At 49.7% G+C, this 27488-nt stretch overlaps 11 protein-coding genes across 11 annotated transcripts; 5 read left to right on the top strand and 6 right to left on the bottom strand.

Annotated features, from left to right (window-relative positions):
• Positions 1 to 14: 14 nt before the first annotated feature.
• On the top strand, positions 15 to 4478 carry BDR25DRAFT_360002 (uncharacterized protein; the record flags this gene model as incomplete). Its single annotated transcript, XM_033696181.1, has 22 exons — positions 15 to 29; positions 58 to 127; positions 176 to 347; positions 402 to 427; positions 469 to 668; positions 794 to 843; positions 891 to 978; positions 1062 to 1110; positions 1181 to 1231; positions 1287 to 1418; positions 1545 to 1576; positions 2136 to 2390; positions 2425 to 2642; positions 2678 to 2780; positions 2853 to 3052; positions 3107 to 3708; positions 3760 to 3846; positions 3871 to 4032; positions 4064 to 4173; positions 4199 to 4257; positions 4313 to 4346; positions 4416 to 4478. 22 exons carry the CDS (start codon positions 15 to 17, stop codon positions 4476 to 4478), a joined length of 2778 nt encoding a protein of 925 aa, XP_033542691.1.
• A 44-nt stretch (positions 4479 to 4522) lies between these two features.
• BDR25DRAFT_395978 (uncharacterized protein) lies at positions 4523 to 8113 on the bottom strand (the record flags this gene model as incomplete). The annotated part of the gene is made up of 14 exons (XM_033698406.1): positions 6515 to 8113; positions 6330 to 6485; positions 6082 to 6297; positions 5949 to 6004; positions 5818 to 5859; positions 5634 to 5742; positions 5516 to 5573; positions 5438 to 5483; positions 5328 to 5405; positions 5133 to 5270; positions 5043 to 5076; positions 4917 to 5001; positions 4738 to 4876; positions 4523 to 4653 (listed from the first exon to the last, which is right to left on the bottom strand). Exons 1-14 carry the CDS (start codon positions 7780 to 7782, stop codon positions 4523 to 4525), a joined length of 2556 nt encoding a protein of 851 aa, XP_033542690.1. The 5' UTR covers positions 7783 to 8113.
• Positions 8114 to 8158: 45 nt separating this feature from the next.
• On the top strand, positions 8159 to 8641 carry BDR25DRAFT_318002 (uncharacterized protein; the record flags this gene model as incomplete). Its single annotated transcript, XM_033691719.1, has 1 exon — positions 8159 to 8641. One exon carries the CDS (start codon positions 8159 to 8161, stop codon positions 8639 to 8641), a length of 483 nt encoding a protein of 160 aa, XP_033542689.1.
• Positions 8642 to 10242: 1601 nt separating this feature from the next.
• Positions 10243 to 11350, bottom strand: BDR25DRAFT_294380 (RCC1/BLIP-II; the record flags this gene model as incomplete). Its single annotated transcript, XM_033688777.1, has 2 exons — positions 10243 to 10677; positions 11047 to 11350. 2 exons carry the CDS (start codon positions 11348 to 11350, stop codon positions 10364 to 10366), a joined length of 618 nt encoding a protein of 205 aa, XP_033542688.1. The 3' UTR covers positions 10243 to 10363.
• Positions 11351 to 12791: 1441 nt separating this feature from the next.
• Positions 12792 to 14227, bottom strand: BDR25DRAFT_359997 (uncharacterized protein; the record flags this gene model as incomplete). The annotated part of the gene is made up of 5 exons (XM_033696180.1): positions 12792 to 12950; positions 12987 to 13301; positions 13361 to 13493; positions 13565 to 13739; positions 13801 to 14227. The coding sequence occupies 5 exons, from the start codon at positions 14225 to 14227 to the stop codon at positions 12792 to 12794; spliced, it is 1209 nt and encodes a 402-aa protein (XP_033542687.1).
• Positions 14228 to 15623: 1396 nt separating this feature from the next.
• BDR25DRAFT_317999 (uncharacterized protein) lies at positions 15624 to 16844 on the top strand (the record flags this gene model as incomplete). Its single annotated transcript, XM_033691718.1, has 4 exons — positions 15624 to 16196; positions 16263 to 16353; positions 16422 to 16779; positions 16811 to 16844. 4 exons carry the CDS (start codon positions 15624 to 15626, stop codon positions 16842 to 16844), a joined length of 1056 nt encoding a protein of 351 aa, XP_033542686.1.
• Positions 16845 to 17396: 552 nt separating this feature from the next.
• On the bottom strand, positions 17397 to 18324 carry BDR25DRAFT_80325 (mitochondrial ATP synthase). Its single transcript, XM_033699074.1, has 4 exons — positions 18280 to 18324; positions 17754 to 18149; positions 17607 to 17693; positions 17397 to 17548 (listed from the first exon to the last, which is right to left on the bottom strand). Exons 1-4 carry the CDS (start codon positions 18289 to 18291, stop codon positions 17519 to 17521), a joined length of 525 nt encoding a protein of 174 aa, XP_033542685.1. The 5' UTR covers positions 18292 to 18324; the 3' UTR covers positions 17397 to 17518.
• A 257-nt stretch (positions 18325 to 18581) lies between these two features.
• BDR25DRAFT_336709 (NAC-domain-containing protein) lies at positions 18582 to 20640 on the bottom strand. Its single transcript, XM_033693129.1, has 7 exons — positions 20601 to 20640; positions 20405 to 20544; positions 20089 to 20346; positions 19943 to 19975; positions 19246 to 19563; positions 19068 to 19126; positions 18582 to 19016 (listed from the first exon to the last, which is right to left on the bottom strand). Exons 2-7 carry the CDS (start codon positions 20528 to 20530, stop codon positions 18692 to 18694), a joined length of 1119 nt encoding a protein of 372 aa, XP_033542684.1. The 5' UTR covers positions 20531 to 20544; positions 20601 to 20640; the 3' UTR covers positions 18582 to 18691.
• A 1163-nt stretch (positions 20641 to 21803) lies between these two features.
• Positions 21804 to 23247, bottom strand: BDR25DRAFT_306359 (uncharacterized protein). Its single transcript, XM_033690609.1, has one exon. It carries the CDS (start codon positions 23074 to 23076, stop codon positions 21871 to 21873), a length of 1206 nt encoding a protein of 401 aa, XP_033542683.1. The 5' UTR covers positions 23077 to 23247; the 3' UTR covers positions 21804 to 21870.
• Positions 23248 to 23461: 214 nt separating this feature from the next.
• Positions 23462 to 25103, top strand: BDR25DRAFT_294367 (uncharacterized protein). Its single transcript, XM_033688776.1, has 2 exons — positions 23462 to 23592; positions 23662 to 25103. The coding sequence occupies exons 1-2, from the start codon at positions 23510 to 23512 to the stop codon at positions 24920 to 24922; spliced, it is 1344 nt and encodes a 447-aa protein (XP_033542682.1). The 5' UTR covers positions 23462 to 23509; the 3' UTR covers positions 24923 to 25103.
• A 294-nt stretch (positions 25104 to 25397) lies between these two features.
• On the top strand, positions 25398 to 26960 carry BDR25DRAFT_306357 (small COPII coat GTPase sar1). Its single transcript, XM_033690608.1, has 5 exons — positions 25398 to 25489; positions 25848 to 25885; positions 25939 to 25964; positions 26067 to 26373; positions 26428 to 26960. Exons 1-5 carry the CDS (start codon positions 25471 to 25473, stop codon positions 26605 to 26607), a joined length of 570 nt encoding a protein of 189 aa, XP_033542681.1. The 5' UTR covers positions 25398 to 25470; the 3' UTR covers positions 26608 to 26960.
• Positions 26961 to 27488: the final 528 nt, after the last annotated feature.

Genomic DNA, 27488 nt, shown 5'->3' with positions numbered 1-27488 from the left:
ATTGACAGGGGGAAATGTTGGGAAATGAAGTCGAAGGGTGGAGGAAGGCTGAAATAGAAGAAAGGTGAGGGCGAAGTGATGAGTTCTGCATGGCTTGCAGGGTCCAAAATGCAGCACGAAGCAAGCTGTGCCGCAATCCTAGCTAGTGCCTTCGACCATCTGTAACCACGCTAAGGCATTATTGGCCAGTGCCTATACCTCTCTACTTACGATGACCACCTCTTGCGGTTATTTCAAGTCGGATACAGCTTCCCCACCATCCGCAATGCAGTTTCTATGCAAAACGCCTTACAAAACGCATTTTCCGCCGTATTCCAGCCACCTTGCACTTACATAATTGAAATCGAGTGAGTAATATTGTACGTAGAATTATATATAGAAGTGATTTTTCCAGTGCTGAGGCTACTAGGTCATACTCGATCCCGTAGTACTTCGGTATTTTACCTTTAAAGCGCAACACTCGTCGAGCCTTTCTGGGGAACTGCCAATATCTGATTGATCTTCCCTGGCTTAAGAAGCTTCCAGCAATCGTAAAAATACCGTACTCCTTCCTCTATAGAGTTGCATCTCTTAGTTGCAAACTTATCGCGGGAGGCCTTGATCTAGGTTTCCATGACCGATCTACCAGGGCACTTAGGAATCAATTACAGCCTCCATGGTTTTCTGGAGTCACTATAATTTTATAAGCACCATCGACGCCCTGACATAATATAACTCTCTCGCAACAGTTGCGTCGCGTAAATAGGGGGATTTTTGCTGAATATACCTTCTTGCGTTTATCTTGCTATTAGAGTTGTCTACGTCGTACGGCGTACCGAAGGCAAAGTTTTATCGAATTACGCAGTAAATATAAAACCACTACTTCTTCTTAACCTCTGTGGGATCCCTAGTTGTTTCATCAATATGCGCCTTCTTGTTGTTCTAAACAGCATCCTCCTAAAAGCGCTTACCCTCTCGGCGCTTAATGTTTCGAATTTGGTGAGGGACCATTACTTACTCTAATTGATATCGCCGCGCCAAGTAATGTCGCGCCAATTAACTCCATGTGATCGATGTATTAGCTAGGCTATACGCCAGCGTACACGGTCTCTCTAGAAAACCCTCGTCAAGGTTCTCTTTAACGGTCGTCTTACAGGTTTTAATGCCGGAGACGTTAGTAACATGCCATTGAATCGTTCAGGTCCAGAATTTATAAACCCTCAGAGAGCACTGCGCGTGTCACTTTGCAATCGTCGAGAGTGCTTTAAGCGTATAATATCGCTGGTGGTGGACTCTGGGCGCCGAAGACGTCGTGAAAGCAAGAGAGGGAGTGGTAGATGCCCTCTACCTAGCAAAAATAGGGTATAGAAAGTATGGAAGAGTGTTAAGGAATTTCTTGGCGCGGGTGCTTCATCTGCATATTCTGCGGGTTGTAGAAAGTCCCATTTTCATCCCATTTAATTATTCTAACAAATTTTAACGCAATATTATATCTTATTTGGGTGCAATTTGTATATAAAACAGATATATTGTTGGGTTGTTGAATTGCGTTGATGCTCGAAAAGTTGAGACTGCTGCAGAAGATATAACGGGTGCGGTGAAATTTCGAAAGCTTTAAAGGCGCTGAGTTTGTCTCTCACAACCTCCCCCCTACTTCATTGCCTCCAGCTAAAGTAATTAGCAAGGCTGCAAAAGCAAGCAACATGTTTCTGCTAGTCTTTCACACTAGTATGTAGAATTAGCGAAAGATACGGCTTGCTTTGCAAGTAAGGCATGCTCGTTATTGGTATCTAACCTATTGTGCATCTAGGCCACTTCTTTAAGAGATAATCACACCTACTAATACAAGACTATAGTACCGCACTCTGCTACTAGAAGACTAACTTCATCGTTTTATGAATCCGCTATTACAATATAGCCAGCTTATTATAGCTGCTATGCAGCGCCTGGATATTAATAAGCAGACCTTACAGTTAGCAGACTAGAGACGTGCAACTCTCTTAGTTAATTAAAAGGTTGTCAAAGGCCTGGAACAAAAAGCTAGAGCAAAAATGTTAAACTGGCAAGGAAGTTTAGAACAAAAACAGTAAGACTGTGCTAGGGCAAAGGCTTGAAACTAAATCAATTATTAGTTAAATGTTGAAGCACAGAATTAGTTGGAAAAAGCCCGGTCCTGTGTTAATAATTGGCTGGAAATTTCGAAAGTACGGAAAAGCAGAGTGTTGTACTCCCAATGTTTCCACTGCTCTTCAATTGCAAATTCTACCCAAGCCACAATTATCAACTCGCGTGTTGGGGTTCAGGTGTTAACTATCACCGGCAGCTCCAAGCGGGAAGCGTTGGCCGAGACCCAACCTTGCTACGAACACATCAGCAAAATGTTTTCAATGAGAATGTCACCATATCTACATGTCCCTTGTCTCAGTTACTCTTCCCCACACCTAGTTGCAAGTGTATTTACAAAATAGAACTGAAGGCCGGGCAACAAACCATAGGAGTTGCACTTATCACCACTCGGTAGAGTTCTATTTCGCCACGGGGCACGAGATAATCCCTTTTCAGCGCTCTAAAGCCTTAATCCTTGCGGAAATATGTCAGCTTGCCCGAACCGACATTCACACGTCAAAACCTGCAGTTCCAGGGAGTGGACACCGCTGGTTTTGGTTAGGATACATGCAACTGGCGAACTGGGATGTAGCAGAGTCGGCTTTTCCTCAGACTTATTGAGGTGTACTTGGAAAATATTAGCCGCAGCCGAGGAATCGAGGTTCAAAGACGTACTAGAAGCACTTCTACCGGTTGTCGACAAGTATAAAGACTAGCAATCGTCTGCGAACTGATCCTTCGCCTTCATCAATATATTCTACTTTGAGCATACTTTGAGCACTCTCAACTCTTCGAGCATCTTTAACTTTACTTCACGACGATCGAAATGTCCAACCAGGCAACTACCGAAGACTCGCACCCTAAACCCCAATCCGGCACCCTGGGTGCCAAAAGACCTCGAAGACTTCGCAGATCTCCAACGCTGGCCTGATACCACCGCCCCTGAAGCCTTTAAAGTGTCCGGCTCGTAGGGAATCTCTAACACCGATCGGGCTTTCGCCTTCAACAACAACTGGATCAGTGTACAAATGACACACGAATCGAACCGATGGGTTCCCGGCAGCACCCCCCTCATCAGTATCAAGGGTTTCGACATGCTCTCCCCTGACATGGAATCCATCATCCTTCAAGATCTCTCATTCAACGGACGCGGCTTTTACGTGTACATTTCCCGGGGCCCGTACGTGATCAGGGAGCTTGCGGACCCAGTGGTTGAAAAGCAGCCTCTGCGCGACATCGTCGAGAAGAATGAACATAAACACGAAAAGACGTTTACATATTTGTATCAAATGACGGATACCGAGCCGACGACGCTAACCGTCAGTGAGACTACAGACTTGAAATGTAGTGCTTCGTTTGAAGTTGGCGGGTTTGCTTTTGCAGTTGAAGCGAGCTTCGATCGCACAAATACCAAGGAGAATTCCAAATCTACTACCACTGAGGATTCGTTCACCGAGACGACGACGATCAACCATGAGTCAGCATTCAGGTACAAGACGTGGCAGGAGACGACGATGACGGATGAGTTGTATGGGTTAGACTTTGCTCTAGGTTCAGCTGTTGACAAAGATGGGAAGAAGATTGGTGGAATTGCAAATGCAATATGGATTGAGAAGAATGCGAGTGAGCAACATCTTCTCTAGAGGCTGACAGATTGGAACTAGTTCAAGTCAGTTGAGGAGCTGGGGAATTTTTCACAGACAGCGAAATATAGGGTTGTGGAGACAGCGGCTAAGACGAAGATTTGGACAAGTGATAGTGGTGAGGCGGAGCCGACGTTTTGAGGTGGGGAGGGGATGTTGCCAATAGAACCAGACGGACAGAACGCGGGAAGCAGGAAGAAGGAACGCAAGGATACAAATAGAGGTGAAAAAAATCTCGATTTTCTAGACACACGAGTAGAGGATAAGGAAGAATTGCAACTTGAACTAGATACTCTTCTAGACCGTAAGAGTGTTTGGGCGAAATTGAGATCCAGCCGGCCTAGGTACCGTTGTTCTTTGGTTTTGTCTATTTACGCTATGTAATGATCTTCCAACCTCTCCTCATTATTCCCCTCTTCCAAACTGCAACGGAGAATATCACGATGTCCTTAGAAAGATGAAACCTGTAGGCCTTTGCGGTGATGCTCTATGCCGCAGAAGGCCACAGGGGCAATCTGCTTGGAAATAGGTGAGTAAGATGCTCGTTTTCTACCCTATGGTGATTTTCTCCCTTGTTGCTCAAGTCCTTTGCAATATATCCAATTCCTGATAAGTATAGTGGGCCTCTTCTGAAATCCTACTATCTTTTCTCCTGTATCTATGTGCGCAATCTACCCTTCATCGCAGCCGATCACCACAAGTTTAGGAGTCCTAAAGGCCGCAATTTTTGTACATGAATCTAAGCGGTAACCTTCGCAGAATCTTATCCCACGTGTTCTGAAGTATTTCGAAAGTCAGGCAAGCAATCTTGCGAGTGGTGTCCCTTTCCGAGAGTCCGAAATAGGAAGAAGAGCGCTTTTCCCAATACCAATAAGGCAGTTGGCCTTTGCTAGAACAATACCATATTTCACCGACCATAGTGAAACTGAAAAACGTTCCTCTCGAATACGCTTCTAATTGCAAGCCTCTACCCTCTGCTTCCCCTTTAATTTTAATCAGAAACTAGTACATTTGCAATCAGATGAAGGATCCAAATATTGGAGATCGCAGATTTTGCATCCGTCCTCTACCTGATATTTGAAGGAGCTGCAAAACTTGTAGCCGTCCATCATCGGATCATTGTTGGTACTGAAATCCTTGCATGTGCTCTCGAAGTCGCTCCGCCAGTAAGTATTGCAGAACCTTCACCTGTTTGACTATCCTCGCATCACACAACCTTTCGAAGTATCCGATTATCCCCGGGGGTTTCGTATTTTGGGAGTGCTTAAGTTTACTCCGGTCTTCTTTTACAGCTTAGTTAACGTTTGACGCAACATTCGTTTGAAGTTCAGAACGGCGCTTCGGATTCCTAGAGTTAGCGGTGGTTTGTATGGAGTCCATAAGAATCTTGATAGAGAGGGTGACCCCTATCGAGTTCTATATTGCTGATATGAATGGTTGATAGCAAGGAAGGAGGGTATAGAGCAAGGCTGAGTAGTCGTTTGCCAATAATATTAGGGGTGATAGCGCCTCCTTGAGTGCGCAGGATTGCAGGCATGTAGGCTCGACTGTTACATCCGTATATTCTATGTTTAAATAGGGAAACATAGAGTCACTCACTCATCTCTGCAATATCTAAGCATGCCCGCGTGCCTGATGTGGAAGTAGCTGAAGTAGGGTGCTGGTTGTTTTGGAAAACTAAATCTTCAGTCTCTGCCCTTAATGGGAACTAGGAGCTTCGAATTTACATGGAACGACAACAACAGATGCAAAGCTCTGCAGAACGTGTCTCCTTGTGTCAAGAAGACATGGCGCTCTTGATAGCAACGAATTTTATGAGGATCGAAGCACTCTAATATTGAGTTCCTTACGCGGGAATGTATATAGCTAATTAAATTTAAACCCCCCCCTCCTAAGCTGCAAAACGGACAACCACGACCAGGGCCACGCTTCCCGTCTACCCTCCTATCGTCAGCATCACAATCCATTATCTTCACGAGCAGGAAAGCAAAAATAATGCTTATCATTACCCTCGCTTAAACTTTCCATTTGTAGCAGATAGTAATACTACGCGCCTCTTTCCTCCTCCCTATCTAGATTTAGGGTTTACCATCAATCCGCCACGTCGTCATTACCTCACTCCACAACCGATCTTGTTACCTCTTCTACCGGTCACACAATACCAATGAATCACCTCCTAAAACCCTAGTCTTTAGTCCGGGCTAGAAAAAGGCACGTTACGTGTGCGGTCGTATCCCATAAGAAACAAGAACACCTGCCGTGGTATATCTGCAAAACTCCCACTCCAATGTCACCCTTAAAGTTGAAGTAGAAAAATAAACAAAATAGAAAAGGAAAAGCACAGCCATGAGACAGGCGCGAAGCCTCCGAATCGAATCGGTTGTTTTGGTGAAACTCGCTTATCAGTCTAATTTGATATACTCCACCCAAGCCCAAACAAAGGAAGAAAAGCTGATTACAAGGCGGTAGGATGGTTTGTGCAAACGGCGAGATTCGATTTGATACGAGACGATAATGTTGCCAGATTGATGTGAGATGATAATAGGAAAATTGGCGACGGGCAGGCCGGCTGTCCGCCCACCACGAAAAAGGAATTACCACCATAGATCAAAGGCACTAGGAAGACAAAAGAAGAAAGCTGAAAGATATTGAGTGGCAGTATAGGAGGTGGTGGCAAAAATTGGCAGAGATCGAGTTGATAAGATCCACAGTTTGGCACAGCAAAAGAGGGTCGGCAAGGCGTTGGAACTCTTCATTCTATTTCTTCAGGAATCCCAAGGGCCTACAAGAGATCAAATGATAGTCCCTCAATGACAACCTTTTGTTGCGATTCGACGAAGATATCATGGACGTTTGTGAGGGCACCACCTTCGAATGGCGATATGGCGGTTAAGATCTTGCGGTCGTCTTGGTGAGGTGACACCTCTACTATTGTCCGATCTCTTATCTGCCGCGTGAAGGATATAGGTCGCTTGCAGTCGAAGTATGATGCGGTTGAAGTGGAGGAGAAAGAGGGAGCTGAGGATGACGTGAGTTTCGGGCCAGTAAAGACAGAGGATGGATAGCCGTGTTCGTTATAGATACAAAGGTCGGCCTCAGATGGGGCCTGTGACGGTACTGGCTGATTGGGTAAGTGGGGACCCTCGGCAAATGGATGCTTGACCTCCAGATATGAATTCCGACCCTCATCTTCTGGTGGGGTCGATTCCAATAGAAAAGATCCAGCACTTGATTTTTCGTAGTATCGTAGTATCGACGGAGCATAGTCACTAGCTTTGGAATCTTTCCTTGGTGGGTCTATATCTGGTACCTGTGGCGCCTCGTCGTCATTCTCGTCATCTGTTGAGCTCCATTCTGAGAACTGGCTGCGCAAGGGTGGTCTCATGGGAGGCAGCTCTAAAATTGATTCCATTTCAACAGGTCGCCTTGACCATGTTGGCGACTGTGGTGGTGTCCTTAATTGGGATGACAGATCCGGACAGGACCGTGGATATATGAGAGGATGAGCGGTTTTATATGAAGGGATTGAGTTAAGTTGAGACTGGATGAACTTGGCAAGGTTCGCGGAATAGTCTCCTAGAGGGCTAGTGGGGGATTTTTTGGCATATAAAGATTCCTGGGACGAAGGCAGGGTAGGTCCGGTTACTGTTGAGGTGCTTCGGTCGGTTACATTGGAAAGGGCCCGGGAATGGTTAAGACTTCGGTCATCGTCTGGTGCTTGGCCTTCATCCAACTGATCTTCTGACTGGTCTTCCGACTGGTCTATCACTGCAGAATCCTCGCTCAGATACAGCATGTGGTCCTGGTGTCTGATGGTGGTTATTTTATTCATGGCTGATCGGTTATTGCGCCCACGTCTCCTGTGTACGGAACGAGTGCGGAGAGCAGCTCGCCCTTCAGCCAGAATAATTTTTGCTTCGGCTGTCGAACATCCTAGGACCTCTACCATAGGGAATGAGTTACTTCTTTGCCTATGAATCCTCGGCCGTGGGCTGGCGGCCTTGGTCGAGGGCGAGGAATGTCGGGTTTCCATGCTCGTTTGGTGGCGGATCATAGTTCAGCGGACATGGCAGTAGGGTAGTAACTGGCCGACCTTTTGTTCTGCGACTGAAGAATTTAAGGGAGCGGACATCCAGATAAGGTTCAACGGCAGGTGGGAATTCCGTAGGTTTGAAGGAGTGGAAGAGAATAGAGTTTGCGGAGAGCAGAAAGGTAACCGGCCAAGGCTGCCAGAAAAGAAAACCGTTCGGAAGAAACGGAAAATGCTGGGCACTGATGGCTGATGACTGGGCTCAGTTATTGTTTCTGCCGGTCTGGACTCTGAAAATAGAATCTTAGTCCAAGGCGGGCAGCTTGTGCCAGGCAGAGGCACTACTTGGCCTAAGAGCGCATGACGTTGTTGAGCGCGGGTCTGGCTTGTTGACCATGGGATGTGGTTCTACCCTTGGACAGCTCAGGCAAGGCCCTTGTCGGTCGCGTTAACGTGTTCAGGGGTGCTTTGCCAGCCTCGACCAGTTCGTAACCCGCCATTCTGCCGGTACCCGCTAGTGTTTGGACGCCAGCAAGCCAATCGCACCTCCGAGAGGGGAGCACCATGGCGCTCGGCACCGGATGCAGTGGCGACGGCAGCGGATTCTTTCGTAAACCCACCGGAAGTGCAGGCTTCATCGGGCGATGGAGAGTACTCGAAAGCGTCTCTCAGCCCTGAGGAGCAGCTTTTCGTGGTCTGCCGTGTTCTGGAAACCATCTGGCCTGGTTGTATCAGCACGCGAAGGCATGATGAGTGGGTGACAGTGATCAGCTGTGATCGCCGCCGTCCTTGGCTGATAACCACAGGCTGTGTTTCTCCACTGCCTGATCAACCTGTCATAACCTCTGCCAGGATGAAATGGACAGAATTAGGGGTGCTGTGAGTGGCCACAAGGTCTGTTTACCCTAAATTGCAGTGAAAATCGATCAACGTTGTCCTCAACGCACGCTTCCCCGAGTAGGCGAGGAATGCTACGGGGTGGTCAACGATGACGACGGCGGGGCTGAGGTAGCAATGATCTCTCGATCTCGATATCGCGAAGGATGCGTTCGTTTCCTGGTGGTGCAGCGGGCGAGTGCATGAGACAAGCGCTAGACCAGCCCATCAATCAAGATCCAGGAACCCTCACTCAGCACCCTCGCAGCATGACCTCCAAAATGGACAATACACCGGACCGACAAGCAGGAAACGCATGACGGGCCGAATTTGTCGACGTTGGAGCCCTGGGAAACAAGGTTGTCAGCCGTGGCGCAGCAGTTTCTAGCTCAGAGCCAAGACTCGACTGCCGAAGCGATCCCTTCCTTCCCTCAAGCCCACTGTCGAAGCCCCGCCGATTTCTCATCACCTGAAACATCGCGCGATCAGCAGCCGAACGCCCTCAGGAGGAGACCTGCGGGTCTCTGACAATGCAAGGGACGAGCGGTTTCTTTATTAAGCTGTTATCTCGCAGACATAAGCCTTGATGTCGCGTGTGGTCCGCCGGATCCCTGATTTTCCTCGTTCTTACCCCTGGTTCTCTATTGCACTACTGCCAGAGTTGTAACTAATGATGCAGATAGCATATTCCTGTAGTTTCCTCAGTGTTGTCTGGCTCCTGATTACCGTGGTCATCAACCTAGTCCACCGTCGCCCACTGAGACACAACTAGACAGCAACCATGGAAGACCCTCAAATTCTGCTCCTCTATGAAGCCGTTCACACTTTTCATGGCAGGATGCGGACATTTGATGAACGGAGTGGCGTGACTACTAACTCATTTCTTCATATGGAACGTTCAGCTACGGCTCACACATAAATTAGCCATTATCACTACTTATCTTCGTGCTGGGCATGCAGTTTGGCAGTCACAAAATTTCACTACTCCTCATTACAGTGTTTCACTTCACCTCGCTCACCTCTCAACTTTCATAGCGATCCGGCCTACGACGTTGTCCCTACTGTTATCTGGGCAATAGCGCAAGTCAACGCCTATGTAGTACTCTCTTGTTGTCCGCTGCTGCGACCAGGCTTTGGCGCTAGACCCAAAACAACTCCCTCATATTCGAAGAGCGCAAATGTTGAAACGGCCCTCTTCCTCGATTCGAATCTCGATTCGCGTCGCGATTAGAGTTGACGACTTGGAGAATACGAACAGTCGTGGGCATGCAGTATTCAGGATAGCTTAGAGCTTCGGGATCCCCCAAGTATTCGGGGTAGGGATAAAGGCGTTGCCAGCTGACTTTTATGAGTGTAAGGAATTGTGAGACAACAGTATAGTTGGGTGTAGGAAGTCGTGTTTCCTTTATATTAGAATTCTATGAAGTAGTTTCATGGAATAGTCCTGTTATACCATATCGTACGTCTTACCTGTGCAGTCACTGGAAGGCTTTTCTGAAATCGTACATAGCCTAGGCTGGTAATGCCCCGACATGGAAAACCCATTATGGGATCATTGAAGGTTCCTATCGTACATGACCCGACTCAGACCGATGAAGCCCCGCTATTATAAAGCCGCCCTGGTATCACTAAAACCCTGGTATTCTACATTCCACCACCGCAAGGAACCCCGATGATCCCGGCTTTCGCAACACTTCCTTCCTAGTCATGTTGTTCCTCCTATCTACTTCTAATCCTCATCCTCTTCATCAACAACAACCCAGCTCGACCAACCCGCGCAGGTCAAACCTTTAACCTTCTTTCCCCTGAGCGCGACCACCTCTTGTAGACTGCCTACAAAGGTTGGTCGTCCTCCAATTCCCAATTGTCCCCACCCGCCTTCGCCCATAGCGAATACAGCTCTCTCTCGCCCGCGGTTTGCTTCGGCTGCGATGAGGATGTGTCCGTCCCCGACTGCGACGTGCGTGACTATTGCTTTGCGGCCGTTGATTGTGACGGGGACTTCTTTGACGTAATCGTCTTCGTAGTCTTGTGGGTTTGAAGCTAGAGCTGAGAGCCGGGAAAGAGAAGCTGCAGGCTCCTTCTGTTTTGTATCTGACTTCGTTGACTCGGTTTGTCGCGGATCATCATGGTGTGAGCTTATCTCGCTGTTACGACGCATGATGGCATCTTCATAGACCCACTTACCCTCCTTCTCAACAGTGCAGGGCCTAAGCACTAGTGGCGGCTGTGAGAGATAGCGGCCTATGCTCGGGCTGGGAATGAAGAGGCCGTCATCATCTTCGTCCATCGGGACTGTTTCTGCTGATGCGGCGCCCGGGATGGGAATGCTTCCCTCCTCTTCATCGTTGCTATCCTCGTCCAACCGCTCAGGCCCTGATTGTGCGGAGGTTGGCTGTGCAGAAGTGAAACGCAGGGATAGGTTCCGGACATGTATTCTCTCTTCAAAAATGGCGAAGTTGTTGTTGCCAGTCGGGTTGGCATAGCCCCACAGGAAGAGCTCTCCATCCTCACTGACAGCAGCTGTTAGGTAGCCTCCAGACCTGACATGAGTGATCTTGATGTGGGAGAGGTAAGGTACTGGGCAGGGGTATTTAGCAGGCTGTCCGGCGTGGCTCCGGCGACCTAGACAATTGGGGAATCGAAGATCAGGAGTCCAAGTGTAAACTTTGCCTTCAGTAGTGAGTGCGGTGAAAGTGGTTGCGCCAGCAACCATCCACTGCCATCCCCGTCGGCATTTCTTGAGTGTCAACGGTATTCCTTGATGGTGAATGTCTTGCTGGCCATGCCGAAGCCAGAATTTGAGCTCGCTCACTGAATTGAAGGTGAGAATGCAGCCCTTCTTGTAGCGTGGTCGACTGGGCGTCTTTGGAGTCATGATCACCGAAACCTGACCACTGCCTGCGACCGCAATGTGGTGAACTAAGAATTCGCCATCCACGGTGTCAATGCGCTCGATCTCGTTAGGCCTGCTGAGGGCGTTGCGCTCAGCTTCGGTGGTGAAGAAAGTGACTGACCATGGGCTAGCGATTTTAGCGTAGCCGGCCAAACCGTTAAAGAGTGGCTGCCCGAAGTAGCATGGCCTAGGGTAGTCGTTTTGCTCTCGGATATTGGTAGTCTGCGAGTCGGTGAGGTTTTTACCTCTTCCGAAGTGGAAGAGCCTATCAACAACCGTCTCATCGACTGTGATCTTGCCAGCGACTGTTACCAATTAGTGATGTACAAGAATCCAGCAACAAAATGGCCATGTACTCAGTAAATCGCACCAAGAAGCCCAGAGTATCTCAAGGTCTTTCCCAGAGGTAGCCTTCATAGGCGTGAGGACTACCCCGGGTGAAGACAAGGCCAGTTGGCCAAAGAGGTTCTGACCAAATGCATAGAGCGTCATGTGGAGATCTAGATTATTATGAAATTGTGAACTAAAGGTCCTATAATGGTAGTTTCTATAAATCTTGGAAGCAATGTCAATTGTGTGCGCGTTCAGATCTTTTTGCTGGGTGAAATGATCTTATTTACAAACGTGGTGATAGAGCAACAGTTCATATTTGTGCGCTTACCGAAAGAGGCTGGATCGCCGCCAAGGCTGGCAAGATGTCACAAATTCACAACCTCCGTTCCTCAACATGCAATGCCTCCTCGCTACAAGATGTAAACTTAGTAGAGGGCGTGATGTATTGTAGACTGAGGTCCGAGGGGCTACGTGGTTTATATAGGATGTTGGTATGCCAAGCCTATGGTTGATTGGACAGCCCACATAGAGCTCTCGGGCCCACAGAACACGACCAATCGCTTCCTCCTACATTTATTTCTGCCTCGGCCACATAACATGTTGAAGAACAGAGAGGTATTGATTCCTCCAACTTCCTGCCACCCGCAGAGCATCAATTAAGATGTTACGAGTTTCTGTCCTAAATCATAGCCGTATCACCATACGTATATGGTCATCCACCTAGTGCTACGTCATGCCCAGTCACTGGAAGAATGAGAGTAGAGAGCCCTTAGGAACCTCACCACCGTATAGCACCATCCAACGGGCTGCGAAGGACCCTATGAGAAAATATCAGTACCTACAATTCTCTGTTGAAAAGGTGACATACATTTAATTGGACCACTCTCGGCAAATCCTAAAGCTTCGATGCGCCATGAAGCGATGAGCACTAGGACCCCAGAGCAAGGACCGTGCAGAAAATTGGATGGTGTTCGACGAAATGTTCAATCCCCTCTGTCATGTCTATAGCCTTGTTGAAGGCATGTTTGAGGAGTTGGCTCAGATTGGAGGGTTGCTCGAGTGATTGCTCCAGTTTGGCCAAGGTCCACTACACGGCCCCCTCGGTCCAGCCATATTCACTCACGATGTCGTCGAGCTTCTCCTTGAGGTCCTTTCCACCTTCCTTGGAGCCCATGATTGCTTGGATAACTTGCTCTGCGATATCCTCCGTCGTACAAGGGTCATGGTAAAGGATGGGGCGCTTTCTCGGCGGGAAGTCGTTCGTGACAGGCCTGGAGCCGGTGAGGCAATTGACGCTCGCGCTAATAAAGGAAGTCATGTCCACAATAGAATTGAACTGGGAAATAAGTTGGAGTGAGTGGTTGGGTTGTCGCTGAAATATAAAGGCGGTGTTATGCCCTACGTTTCTGTGCCGGGACTTGGTGGTAAGAAACAACCCCTACGAATCATTCAGGACCGTCATGCCACAACCACACCCTCCTCCACCCTTTAGTTCACGTGGCCACAGTCACGCGTTGTACGAGGAAATGGCGGTGCAAGTAGGCTACTGTGATACGTCCCTACCACCTCAGGGACCAATACAGGGCATTCAGAGAGTGATTTCTGCAAGATGCAGCCAGCTTTATGGAATCTCCCCACCCTTAATCTGCAATATCAGCTGCCTAGAAGGTTCTCCTTTCCCTCAACGTAACACGGTGTTACCCAAGATGCCTGGTGAAGGCCGGTTCCAATGCATCATCAGAGTCAAGGTCACTATCATCCCAATCCATTCCCATTTCAAACAAAAATGCATGAAGCAATGCCCACGATTTGAACAGAGGATCAGGATTTAGGTACAGGTCTCTACAGGTCCACGTGAAACTGTGTGCAAAAGAGCCTTATGTCCATGTTAGTACCGTCTTTTCTAATATAAATCTAGGTCGTATTCTAGAACATACCAGTCCTAACGCCATTTGATGTGAAACCGAGAGCATCCACAAAATCCGGGCACATTTGAACCAGGACCCCTAACGCCACTACAACCCCAAACCCCCTGGATCTTGGATTGAATTCGGCCATCTTCTCCTTGGCTGCTGTTACGCAATATCTGATTGCATCTGCAGCGCCAGAATAGTTATTGAGACCAGTAACGAGGGTCCCGAGGACGGCTTCCGCAAGTCCAGGGCGAATGTTATCATCAATGCGCTGCCTTATGACTTGGTGGAAGGAGACGTTGAGATCCTCGAGAGGAGCATGGAACATGACAGCTATTATCTCGCGCACAGTGACACGTTCGCTCCACTCTTGCTGGCTGAAGTTCTGGTTACGTTCGGGGTTGTCATCGAGCCAATCCTGAAACGAGGGGGCGAGCTGTGGTTGGGACATACTGTGTAGACGGGTTGCTGTAGTTGGAAGAAGTAAGGTATGTGGCTGTCAATATGTTTGCTGATAAGCTGTACAGGTTGAACCAAAGGATATCTGAAGCTTGGGAAGGGTTCATAGGTGGTTGGCGACGCCAGATGCACTCAAGCAGCTGGCAGTCGCAATGCATCTGAAAAACATCTAAACTCCAGCTGGACCGGACTTACCAAATCTCGACGATCACGTCGGTCGCTTCTTGCCGAGAGCTACAAAGCAGGCAGTGGCTTATATATCACTATCAATAATACCTTTCGTGACTGGCGTACCGGCAGACGGGTATGCGCACCCGTCAACCCGCTTGTGTTTCAATGGTATGGTGATTCGTCGGGCGCTCAACCTACTCCACGCAGGTGTCTTGAGAGGCGCGTCGTTTGAATATTGAAGTATACAGAACTTGTACATTGGGTACGCCTTCGACAGGTGGATGGAACCCTCAAAATCTGATTGTAGGTTTGGCGCTAGAAGTTGCGGAAACATCAAGTTTTCAGTGTGGGTGACCTAACCAAAGCCACGGGGCTAGAAATAACGCCTGCCAGTGTAAGCCGAGTTTTCCTTTCTCTTGTCGTTTTGCCGGCGTTCTTCTGTCACCTTACCTACTCCTATTGTAGATGTTTCTTGAATTTGTCATAGTCCTTCTGTTTGATACCTTAGTGTTTACAATTGAGTTTGTTCTGCTTTTCCCTGTAGATAGCTTTATGCGCAAACGAAGGAGTTTCTGGATAGGTACATAAGTTTGGATTTTGGCCCTAGGCTTCTCAGTCGGCAACTTGATAGATCCTTTAAGGTATCGCTTTGGGACTACCCCAATTTCCCCCTTTGTGCATGGCGGTACGCCTGCCAACTTGTAACGACTCTCTGCACCTAGAAATCATCTGTCGAAGAAGTCTTGAGATGTCTCCTTTTTTCTGTCAATAAGACAGCCTACGAAAACATATCTCCTCACTTATACACTGCCACCATAATAAGTACTTCCTCTATACAGTTACTTCTTTATCTGCCTCGACGAGCTACTATTCGTCTCTCAACTAACGTCTCTAGATATTCACTTTGGGATGAACCTCGGACGCCTCTCGTCTGGGTGTAAGCTGCATGGCAACCAAGGAATCATTCACTAGCATTCGGATTCGCTTATGGTATGATAGTAGGCACACAATGATAGCGAGCTACCTTTACCACTCTCCAGCTACGCCAATATCGCCAGGACGAATACGATCATCTTCTGCCTCCAAAATTTCTCCCTTTTCACTCTATCACCCACTCCAGTGCAATCAACTCTCCCCTCTTCTGCCTCCCCTCCCTTACCTTCGCCCTCCCACGCCACGGCTCAGGCTCGTAAAAAAAAAACCCCCCCTCTCTCACTATGGGCGGAAACGCCTTCAAACACCGCCTCTACACCCCGCGCATCTCCGCAGCTCTGTACCGGCAGATCCGGACGCAGGCATCCGCCATCCTCCGCACTTTCTTCACCCACGTCATAGTCCCCACTGAACTCCCTTCCAAAAGTGACTTCGGCGACGTCGACTTCTTCGTTGGCGGCCCGCTGCCGCACGCCCTCTTCCCCAATACCAATGACTGCAAGCCAGACCTCTGGTCTACCGTCTCTGCGCTGAAAACCGCATTCATCACTCCCCACGGATTCCAAGTTAAGTTAAACCTCGATGTGATTTTCCTCGCCGTCATGCCGCTTTCCCCACCTGCCATGCTTCGTGAGAGGGGGTTCTGGGTGCAGATTGATGTCAAGATTTGCGGGTATGGGAGCGAAAGTACGGCAGTAAATGTGGAGAGGTTTCAGTGGGAGGTGTTCCAACTGCATTACGCTTCCGTAGCGAAGATTCTAGGGAGTATGGTGAAGCCAGTGGGTTTGACTATGGATCCGGAGGGCTTATGGGTTAGGGTTGAGGAGATGGAGGGAGCGAATTTTGGGGCGAGTAAGGTAAGTCGCAGACCAGAGACCTCTGCGGGTCTTTGTGGGGATAAATGCTTGATGATGGTGGTGTAGGTGTGGTTGACCGCGGAACTGCGGACGGTATTGGAAGTCTTGGGACTAGATGAGAGGGTTCTGAACAAAGGTTTCGGATGCAATAAAGAGCGTGAGTTTCTCCAACAATCTTGGATGCGACGTGGCCCGGCTCGACTTCGCTGATTTGTTGCGCAACAGTCTTTGAATACTTGTCATCCTGGTGGCTCTTCAATCCCGCGCATTTTGTCGAAAGGCTCAAGAATCGCGAGTATAGGAAACGGCTTGAGGAGCGGGCAAGCTGGTGGCGCTATTTCGTTAGTGAATGGACCCCGAGACGTCTTCCTGAGAACCGATTCCCGGCTTCAGACTCTGACCCAGCTAGAGCGGCCTCAGCCCACTGTCTTCTGGCCAACGCCGAAGGAGATGCGGATATGGATGTGGATATTGATGTGGATATGAGCGAAGACTACGAAGATCTCGCACAATGGTACAAATCCACGCGCACCATCGTCCGCTCTAGAGTCTTCAGTATGTTCCCACCAAACGTGCAATCAGAGTACGAGGAAAAGAAACGTGGATATCTCAAGGATATCGACAAGGTCTGGAAGAAGGAAATGCTGAAATGGCTGACGGGATTAAATCTAGTTGATGACTTAATGGATCCTTGAGGGTCACCAGGGACGATCTGTCGGCCTTGGACACTTCATCCGTGCTTCTGTCTGTCGGGTTGGTTTGGCTTTCTCGAACATACCACACTCGTCACTTTACGGTTCAGTATGGTTCTTGTACTTGTAGGGCAACTGAGCGGCAAAACCACTTTTTGGTGGAGAGGCGAACAAGATCCCAACGTGTACGGAGCAGCTCTTTTCACAACCTTTCCTTTCTGTCCGTATTTCCCCATCATCGAACTACTAGCACAAACTGGTAGGTCGAAGTTTTTAGAACCACTCGAGTACTTTGGCTGGAATAGTGGGTGTATGGCTATGCGTAGTTGGAATCAAAACAGAAAACCCAGAGTAGCACTGATCTTGCCATTGGGCCACCATCGGTGAAAACAGTATCCAGTCGAATATGACCAGACACGACGGCAGTTGAGAGTATCAGAATCTGATTTCCCTTCTGGATGCCACCTGATATACACTGCTCGCATGCATAGGATTAAGTGGCGATGCGGACTGAAGGAATTCAGGAACGGATAATAGGATCTATGTTGCCATTGAGACTTTGACACTATGCACAGTACGTAGTACAACCCCAAGCAGGGCACATTTTGAGAGCAGGATAGAAGAAAATGCTTAGAGCACCGAAAGATCGCCGAATTTTTCCTATGTAGTACGTTAGCTATGGTGCCCACGCATCCAGAACGCCTCTATGAAGACTTACCTTGTAGCCTGGAACGGCCCAGCGACCCTTCGACACAAGTTGCTCAGTTCGCTTGTCAATGTCCGGCTGTGCAGCCGCAACTTCATCCTAATCCACCCGTTAGCATTATTCTCAACAGCCTCGGCGTAGTCTCGGGGTTGTACATACCACCGTCAGATCATCGAACGGCCTCGCCTCCTCAATATTCTTCAACGTCTTCTCCAAATCCGCCAGCTCCTTATCCACCACGGCCTTCGTCTCCTCGGCACTCTTAACGGCCTGCGCCTCAAACGCCTCAATCGCCCTGATCTGCCGTCCTACATCATATGTCTGCGGCTTGAACGCACTGAAGCTCCTCTCGATCTCGTCGATGACGGCCGTGTTCTTGAGGATGGAGCGGTAGTGCGCGAAGTCGACGGTTTGCGGCTGCTCGGACAGGATAGTGACTTTGCGGCGGGCGTCATCGTTACGCTTCTTGAAGGCCTGGAGGGCCGTCGCCGTGCTGCCTTTTAGCCCGAGTTGTGTGCCGAGCTTGGTCCAGTCGAGCTTGAGGGCGGCGCTGCGCTGTTGGGGAGGGTTGAGTTAGTTTTGTGGTGGGAACTTTGGAGAGCGACTGGAGGTGTCGCGGTGGGGAGAGAGCAGCAATTGGGGTTTTATAAGCTTCCAAGGGCGTTATAAGGGGGGTAAAACGTACTCCGACTGCCATTGTGATGGATGAGGACGGGGATGTGGTAGGGAGGGTTTTCGTGATGGAGGTCAAGTTCATCCGTTGCTCCTTCGACTTCGGCTTCTCATTGCTTGGCATTGCTTGGCATTGCTCTCGCCCGCAGTTCCACTGCATCTGTTTAAGCTTCAGCAGAAATCTGAAGCCATCGACAACTGAGAGGTAATTGGGCTACAGCCCGGGCTAGCAACCCATTCTTTGGATGATTTGTGGCAGATCCTAGAATTAGCTTCGCTGCTAGCAAAATCACGTAGAAATTTGAGATCAAGTTTAGTGACATGTAAGATCCATTTTTGAGAGCCTCTTATACATGATTGATAAGTTCCTACGCCTCAAAACAACGAGAGGAAGCCGTCACGCCAATCCGGTCTCACAGGCAGGCCTATATGCTGAGCGCCATAATAGAATTGACAATATCGTTGTCATTCTCCTTGAGTGCCTTGACGGCCTTCTTCCTTGACACACTCGCCTGCTGCATGACGAGCTCAATGTCCTTCGCCTCAAGCCCAGAGTCGTCCACCTCCTCGCCGTCATCATCCTCCTCCTCCTCCTCCTTCTTGTCCTCGACGGCCTTGTGGTCGTGGTCATGGTCATGGTCGTGGCCGGAGTGGTCGTGCGCGGCCTCAGCGTTGGCATTGGCGAGTTGCTGGGCGGCGGAGGCTTGGGCCTGGGAATTCAAGTCTTCGATCTTGGCTTCGCCGAAGATGCTGGGAGTGTGTCAGCGCAGCGCCAAACATTTCAAGCGATGGGGAACATACATCCAAGTGTTGCTCGAGGGCGACCTGTACACATCTGGCTGGTTGATCACGAAGAGAATCTGACACTTGCATTAGTTTGCGAACAGCAGAAATCTACCGTTGGGAACTAGTGCTGGAGCAACAAAACTTCAATGTCCTGTTATGTCCGCACTCCCCCATCAAGTGAAATCCCACTCACATTCTTCGGTCGTCGGAGCGTAACCCGAGTAATGCCCTCGACATGCTTCAACCCAAGCTTGGCAATCGCCTTGCGAGCCTTCTTCTCGTTGCGGGAGTGCACGGCGACGGAAGCACCAGCGGGGATGCCAGCCTCACCAGCAGCCTCGACCTCGGAGTCGGAGCTAGACTCCGCATCCTCAACCTGCGGGCCCTTGCTCTCAGGCTCGTCTGGGAGTTCTTCAATGCGCGGGTTTGCCATGATGTCGTGGGTGGTGGAGGAGGCAAGGTGGTGGGCACCGCAGCCAAAGGTGAGGTTGGAGCTTTCGGCCTTTTCTCGCTTGTGGGCAATTTAGCGAGGGGAGCTCTGAAATGTGTCACAGGCCAACTTCACCGGCATCTATCAATACTTGTATCTTAAATAGGAGACTAGAGAGCAGGATATCGATTATGGCACTTCTACAGTGATTTCATGAAATGTTGGAATTGGCTCTTTTGCTACATGTGTTCGCATGAGAGAGCCGTCTTAACCTTCCGATCCGAATTGCACCATGCCAAACATGAGATTCACCTGAATCCAGGCTTTGAATTTTGAATGCCGTGGATAACCACTCGGAGCGGTTGTGAAATGCACTTGATCCCCACCACCGGCCATCTTCCAGCGTCAACCTTCATGCGTCCCTACCCCACTTAGAGGGCGTCTATGCCTTCGCGCGGACCTTGGAGAGGGTCTTGCGGACCTCAAATCGTGCCTGGAGAAATCCGTCAGCCCTCCGATCCTGTTTTCCAGCCCCAACATGTCCAGGTGGTCCGAAATGGACCACACCTGGCCACGCATGGACGCAAGCCGAGGATATCAACACACCTGCTTCCTCAACTTCATGACCTTGAATCTCTCAAAGTCGTTGAGCTGTTTCCGCTTCTGGAACTGAGCCCGCTTCTTTGCCCAGGTGCTCTCCGCGAACTGTTCGTCCACCTTCTCTGACTCCCACAGCTTCCTGACGACTCCATTACCGGTCGCGCGCGGGAGCTTGGGAATGACGATTGGAGTCAGTGATAGGGAAGAGAGGCTCGCGGCGTGTCGGGGAACCGTGGCGTCCTTGGAGGGTCCATCAACGAGCACCTGAGTTCGTGAGCACTCTAATCCTTCCGGAAGTATGATTCTGGGTGGAAAATCATACACGCTTGTGGTCGATGATCTCGACAATGGTCGCTAACCGTCCCTCATACGGGCCTGAACCGAAGAGCACGACGCGGCCGACCTCGACCAGTCTCCACTTGCTCGTTGAGATATCGGCGTCACCCATTTCGACGTGTGTTGCTACAAATTAATGTTAGATGAGGAGAGGATTCGTGCGTGTATTATCGCAGGCGTACCGGTCGGAAATAGGAGTCGGTTTCGAGATGATGTTGTCGGTTGATTGAGGAGTTGGAACTTGTGAGGTCGGGTTTGTGGGCGAAATGGCCGTGCCAAGACTCCAAGCGAGCCAGCTACTTTTTCTTCCCGACCGAGCTCCTTCCTCCCTTTCGCAACAACATCTCGCAGCCACACGACTGCACCACCTTTTACAGGCAGGCATATCGATCCCTGGCTGTTTACTCGACCATGGTAAGTTCCGTCTCCGTCTCATTGACTCTTCCCTACGATTCCAATGATGCGGTAATTTGCGATTGAGTCCTTCGGCGGAGACCCTCGCCGGGGTTTCGTAAACGTCGTCGGACCTATGATATTTCATTCTTACATATTCTGAGCCCCTTCTTCTCCTATCTACCTGGTCTATAGAGCTTGCCTCTGAGAGGGTCCTGACTTGGAGTAGATGCGTCGATGACGTGCAACGAGACGGGAATTGACCCACCACACTATCTTTTCTCATATTCTAGAACATGACTGCAGTAGAGTCAAATTTGGCAATTCTCTTGATGGAAGTAGAGAGGTTGTTGGAAAGATTTTGATCGAGGGCCTACCTCGCCCCTGTTATGTTTTGCTGTATGTGCCAGCATATAGTATGCTTGCTTGAGCGTCTGCAGACAAGCTCATCCACCGACCCGCTCGTCGTCCTCTGGGACTCAGACACATCCGAGGTAAGGATGCGACATTTTCCCATCTTCATCTTTCCCTCCCCTTCCGATGATTAAAACTTTGCCTAGATAGTAAATGACTCTCTGGAGTATGATTTACTTTTTTATCACCAAGATCACTGAGGAACTCTCTACAATCTTCTCACTTATTGTGTACTGCGTTTATGGACGTAGCATTCGCTAACAAGTCTGACAGATCAGTTGTACAGTGTATTCGCATCAACCGCGGAAGATTCAGAGGCACGATTTGAATCATTAAGTATCTTACTACAATCAGGGGTTTACACTAACTGGGTGTTCGCTTCTGTAATGAAATTCCCGCTGCTATGTTCTTATTACCCTGGCAGTGAGCTAGCCGGAGACGTTAAGACGTAACTTACCCAGCCCTGTGACCTAACTGCTTCATATTTGGCTTGCAAGCAGGGTCAAATCACGACGGAGATAGTACGCAATAGCGTGGTACCCACTCAACCCGAGGCACACACGCCTTCTATTTGTAGCGTCAAATTTACTATATCCAAATGCAGACTCATTGTTAAAATTGTCGGTTGCCTTGCGCGTGAAGCTCTCATTCCTCGCCCTCGTCAGCCGATACACGTCGTCTCCGTGCACCTCCCGTGATCCTCCTACCATGATTCCGATACAGCTTAACAAGAAGCTCCCTCGTAATAGGTTCAAATGCAGTTCTCGCATCAAACTTTGATCCACCATACGGAAACGGAACAATACTCATCCAATCTGTCTCCTCATCCATATAAAACTGCAACGAAAAAGTTTCCGCCCTCTTCAACAAACTTTTCAGCATCACCCCCTTCCCAAATTCACCCCCCTGAGAATCTGCCCACTGCCAAAGCGCCGGATCGTGGAAATTTAGGATGTCTCGAGAAGTCTCCGCATACAAAATCTGCGAATTAAACAAGAGGTGGCGTATGACGTCAAAATTACATCCACAATCCACAACCGCATACCTAAGCAATTCCGTAGTAATCTCCTGCGCAATACCCAGCAGCACCGCCAACGCGGCGACTGCATGCTCGTTCCCCTCCCTAATAGCGTCTTTCATCCCGTCTTTCGCTGTCTCCCCGGCAAGCGATGCTGACCAATCTATTTCCCCGTTTAGAGAAACTAGAACGTAGAGTAGTTTCGCTTTCTCAGAGTCAGAGTCCTGGTCCGAGGGCGTGCTCCAAGGGCCATGAAGCAGTTTCTCGGGGATGTGAAACCCCTCCGCGAATCCAAGATACGTGATCTGCGTGAATCGGGATGGCCATAGGCGGTCGAAATACGTAGCGTCTGGGACTGTGACGCCGGTTTTTGCCCATGCTCTGCCGCGCTGTTTGATGAGAGCGTCGTGGGCTTTTTCTACGTAGGTGTAGAAAAAAGGCCAGGTGAAGAAGCGGCAGGAAAGGAGGTCAGATTGGCCGACTGGATCGCTGGTTATGCGACGGTGCCGGATGTTGGCTTTGTGGTCGACGGTGTGGAAGAAACTACGCATGCAGTATTCCATGCAGATGGATTTTGAGGAGAGGAGGCGGCCCAGGGAGGGGGAGGCGCGCGGAAGTGAGATGTTCATGGAGTAAAGGAATATTATTTCTAGGAGTTCTTGGGGGAGGGATTGGAGGGTTGGCATGACTGGTACGGCGGTTGGTTTTGGTTTGGGGGGTTTGGATTTCAAGCTGGAGGGATGAAAATGCTTTAGGAGGGGCTGAATGCTAGAGAGGTTGCGGGGGGCTGGTTTCCGTTTCTTGCCTCGGATGCGGACTGGTGTGAGGGTCATTCCTTATGAGGGAGGGTGCGTTGCTGATGCGGGTTTAGTTGTAGTCCTCCCTGGGATCTCTCTATGGCTCCTTGCTGCGGTGGTGGATTCTCAAGGATAGCTATTCAATTGTAAAGAATTAGAAATTGAGGGGAGATTGCAGGCTGCTTTTCGAGGGCCCTGGGTCTTATAACGGGGAATGGGGCAGGCAGCAAGAAAATCGCACAAAAGCGAGAATCGCAAATGGTACACACGTAAGTGTGGCGCTAACTAACTAGCGTCAGGCGTCGAACGACCGAAGCCTCAAAGGATTCATTTGTACTGTGGCTTTCCCCCCCGACTTCTTGGCATCCGCAATTCTGTTGATGGTCGAGGCCATAAACAAAGCCGCAGCCTCAAAACTTCCCGGCTTCACTATTCACCCCCAACCACCAGCCTTCCAGCAACTACAAGTATGCAGGTTCACGCTGTCCCAGATTCCGAGCGCGCTTTCGATTCTACGGGGAGAAGACTCCCTTGGGCGTTTGAATTCGCAGAGTGAGTATTCTTCACTTTTATTCCATCTTCACTTCTACGAAGCGCATAGACTCACAAACATATTTCTAGCTCTGATCAGACCAAGCGTCGCATACCCGAAGAGAAAGGGCCATTTGGCAAAGCGCGCAAACGAGGCACTTCACGCAGTAAGACTGCGACCCCCGCCCGCAAAGAAGACCAAGCCAAGCTCGACAATATCCGCGTTATCGACGACATCTTTGCACGAAGCAAAGCGGCAGAGGAGAAGAAGGAGTCTCTGCGAGTGCGCAAGACATCGGGTCCTTCAGCCTCTCTTCCAATCTCCGCATCCGCGCCGAATCTTATTGATGGACCCGGCCTGGTGGGTTCGTTCCAGGCAGGCGCATCTACGGGCACAACGGTGAAGGAGCCAACGGAAGTTATATTATATGGCTATGGCAACGACGTCCAGTGGGCGGCGGTTGACTACTATGAAAAGGTCTCTGGCGGCATAATCTACGAGGACTATGATCGACAACCTCCATCTGCGAAATACAATCTCACGCTCTCGGCACAGAAAGCGTCATCTTACCGCTCCCTCTCTAAAGTATCGCTCCGCAAAATCAACGAGTATGTCGGGGGTGAACACTGGATAAAAGTCACGTTCGACAGCCCTGAGGCAGCTGAGCGCGCATGCCACTACTCCCCGCATGTCGTCCAAGGATACACAGTGTTCGCGGAGCGGTATAGGGGGACGGGACCGAATGCCGATAGAGCGTTGAGGGCGAGCGCTGGAGCGCAGACAAGCCAGACGGCCAGTCCAAACACTCTTTCTTCGACGACTATGCCATTTGGGAACACATCGCAGTCTTCTCACACGCTTTCATCAGCTACCGCCACAGGATCGATGCCAGCCTCGATGCCACAACGCCAGCAATCAGAGCCTGTTCTCCGCGGCGCCTTTCCAGTTGATGATCCAGAACCCACCATAACCACTAATCCATTCCGACAAGAACCCTCATCCTCCGCAGCTGCAGGAACCACATCATCTCTCCAACCCCCTGGTGCCCGACCCTCTGCAACCCAGAAATCGAGCCTCCGTGTCCGCGGCGCCCGCCCTGTCGTTCTGCTGCCTCAAGAAAAAGCCTTTCTCCCTGCCGCGCCTCGCTGGCAGCAGACGCTCGGCTCGTGGCCCATCATCGGCTGGGTAGTCGGATCGGGACATGGCATGATCGGCGATCAGGTACCAAGGAAAGAGGATGGTTCATTTGACAGCAAGAGCGCGAGTCTGTACTGGCGGGTCTGGTATGCGGTGGATAGCTGCTTCGGGACGGATTTCTGTGGGGTTAAGGATGCGGAGTATGATGACTGAGGCGGTGGATAAGGCGGTGGATAAAGCGGCAGTGATAGCAGCCGGGGGTCTTTTGAAAATAGGAACAAGCAGATTGGTTCGTGGGTGGGATGTAGGAACTCTTTGATGCATTGGGCGGCGTATACATGGCGTTCATCCTGCTGAAAATTACCTGGGAGGATGGTTGTCTTTTAGGCTTCTTTATTTAGTACCGATACCTAAGTATTGCTATAGCTCGATCGAGAAGCGCTCTGCGGAGCTCGCTCTAAAGGGAATTGAATTGCGATGCCCCAAACCTCTGAATAGAACGCAGTAAATTTCATCAGGAATGAACATGATATGAACGTTTCGTTACATTCAAACATGCTTGTGAGGGTGGTCTTCTGTACTTCGTAGATTGGGAAATAGTTGTGCACGTGACCACTCGATTATGTCATCTGTGATCGGCGTTCTTGGCCTCTCTCACTTCAGTGGAGCGAGGCGACGGATTCCAGAACAAGTTGTCTTGTTTCCTCCTCCAGACACACTCTCTCACAACCTCCGCTCGACACGCCCCCAACACATTAACCATGTGGATTATAAATTGGTAAGTACATACTCCTTGCGTTTTGTTGACTGCCTGCTGATTTCTTGATATAGGTGTAAGTACTTTCCAGATACCCGCTTGTCTTCCGGCCTTTTCCCTTCGGATTCGTAGATTCGGCGCTTCGCGATAAGGATATTTATGGGGGGACTTGGGAATGTAGTTGGCGTATACCATGGTTCCGAGGACATACTGCTGGAGGCATTCGTTCTCTCAGCCGATGGGCGAGCTGGCCTCAACGAAGCGCAACCGGCACCATGAATCCTGAAAACATTCCCATGAAATGCCTTTTGAGTGCTGTGCACACAAAAGTTGGATTATTTTAACACTGCTGAATAGAGGGGCTGACTGTTCTGTGTCTAGTCTACGATGTGCTGGCCTCATTGGGTCTGCTCAACAAGGTAGGATTCCATATATATATTTTTTTCTGTGGCATATGACTGACATGTACCAGCACGCCAAACTTCTATTCCTCGGATTGTGCGTACCCCCAGATTCCGCTCCCAGCCCTGACTCCCCCCAATGGCCATGGTGCTACGTCCCCCCTCTCACAATTTCCAATCTAACCCATCCAACAAACAGAGACAACGCCGGCAAAACCACCCTTCTCCACATGCTCAAGAACGACCGCGTTGCCGTCCTTCAACCGACACTGCACCCAACATCTGAAGAGCTGTCTATAGGAAACGTCAAATTCACAACCTTCGATCTCGGCGGCCACGCACAAGCCCGACGTCTCTGGCGCGACTATTTTCCCGAGGTCAGCGGCATTGTGTTTCTCGTTGATGCAAAGGATCACGAGAGGTTGCCCGAGGCCAAAGCGGAGCTTGATGCGCTGCTGAGTATGGAGGAGCTTTCGAATACCCCATTTGTGGTTTTGGGGAATAAGGTAAGACCATTCCTGGCCTAGTCTTGGTGTATAATAGGTGTTGATGCGGCATAGATTGACCACCCCGACGCCGTTTCTGAGGACCAGCTACGAGCGAGTCTTGGCTTGTACCAGACAACCGGCAAGGGTAAGGTACCGCTTGAGGGCATCCGGCCAATCGAGGTCTTCATGTGCAGTGTGGTCATGCGACAGGGTTATGGTGAGGGTATCCGCTGGCTCAGCCAGTATGTCTAATTCCACCCATTACTCGGACTCGGCCCGATGTATGAGGTGCAGTGGGGTAGGGGATGGTCTGGTAGAGGTATTGCATGACGGGACATATAGTTATGGTTCTGAGTTGAATGGACGCATGATGGATAGTTTGGCTTCATACAAACAACACAACACACTAACACTCTTAGAGAGATATACTTTTTACGGTGGCGAATGGAATGGCGTTTCCGTCGAGGCAAAGCTACTTGTATGTCTCCCTTCAACCCAATGGCTTATTTACTTGAGTACCGTGGGATGTTTTCTTAGGCTAGGTTCTTGTGATATTTGGATGGATGTTGATTTCTATATCCCCCGAATGCACCTGCAAGACCTTGGGAAACAGTGGATTCTACAACACATCAATAGCAATCCCCATCTTACCCATCAGTATCACCATCATCACAATTATCGGCAGCAGCAGCAGCAGCATCCTCATCTCCCATAGCCCTCACTTCAACAAAAAGGTTCCCCGTTTCTCTCGGGCTCTCAGATCTTATAATTGGGGTTGAGTATAGAGATCGTCACATATGCGGGTATAGGATGGATATGGTTCCCATATGATTATAAACGTTAGCATACGCACTCGAACTCCCAAGAGAGAAGCGGAACAAGATAGAATATTGTAGTAGGTCCTTGCTTCTTCGACAACAAACCGGATGTGGGTCGGCACGGGCGACGAACCGATGCCGATGTCGCGATAGGTGAGGGCCGCCCCGGCGCGCAACCCACGGCGCACAGTGACGGGAAGAACCATTTCTCGGAAAAGAGTGTCAGTGCTCGGTATCCGGATTCTCAGCTTCCTGTTTGTGGCGTGGAAGAGCTGTTCTAAAGGGCTGCAAGCGGGTGCGTGTAGATGGGGTCGT

This window comes from Lindgomyces ingoldianus, assembly GCF_010093535.1.
Source record: "Lindgomyces ingoldianus strain ATCC 200398 unplaced genomic scaffold BDR25scaffold_36, whole genome shotgun sequence".
In the NCBI taxonomy this organism is placed as follows: domain Eukaryota; kingdom Fungi; phylum Ascomycota; class Dothideomycetes; order Pleosporales; family Lindgomycetaceae; genus Lindgomyces; species Lindgomyces ingoldianus.
Note: the sequence above shows the minus strand (reverse complement) of the source record. Positions and strands in the feature narration are given on the sequence as shown.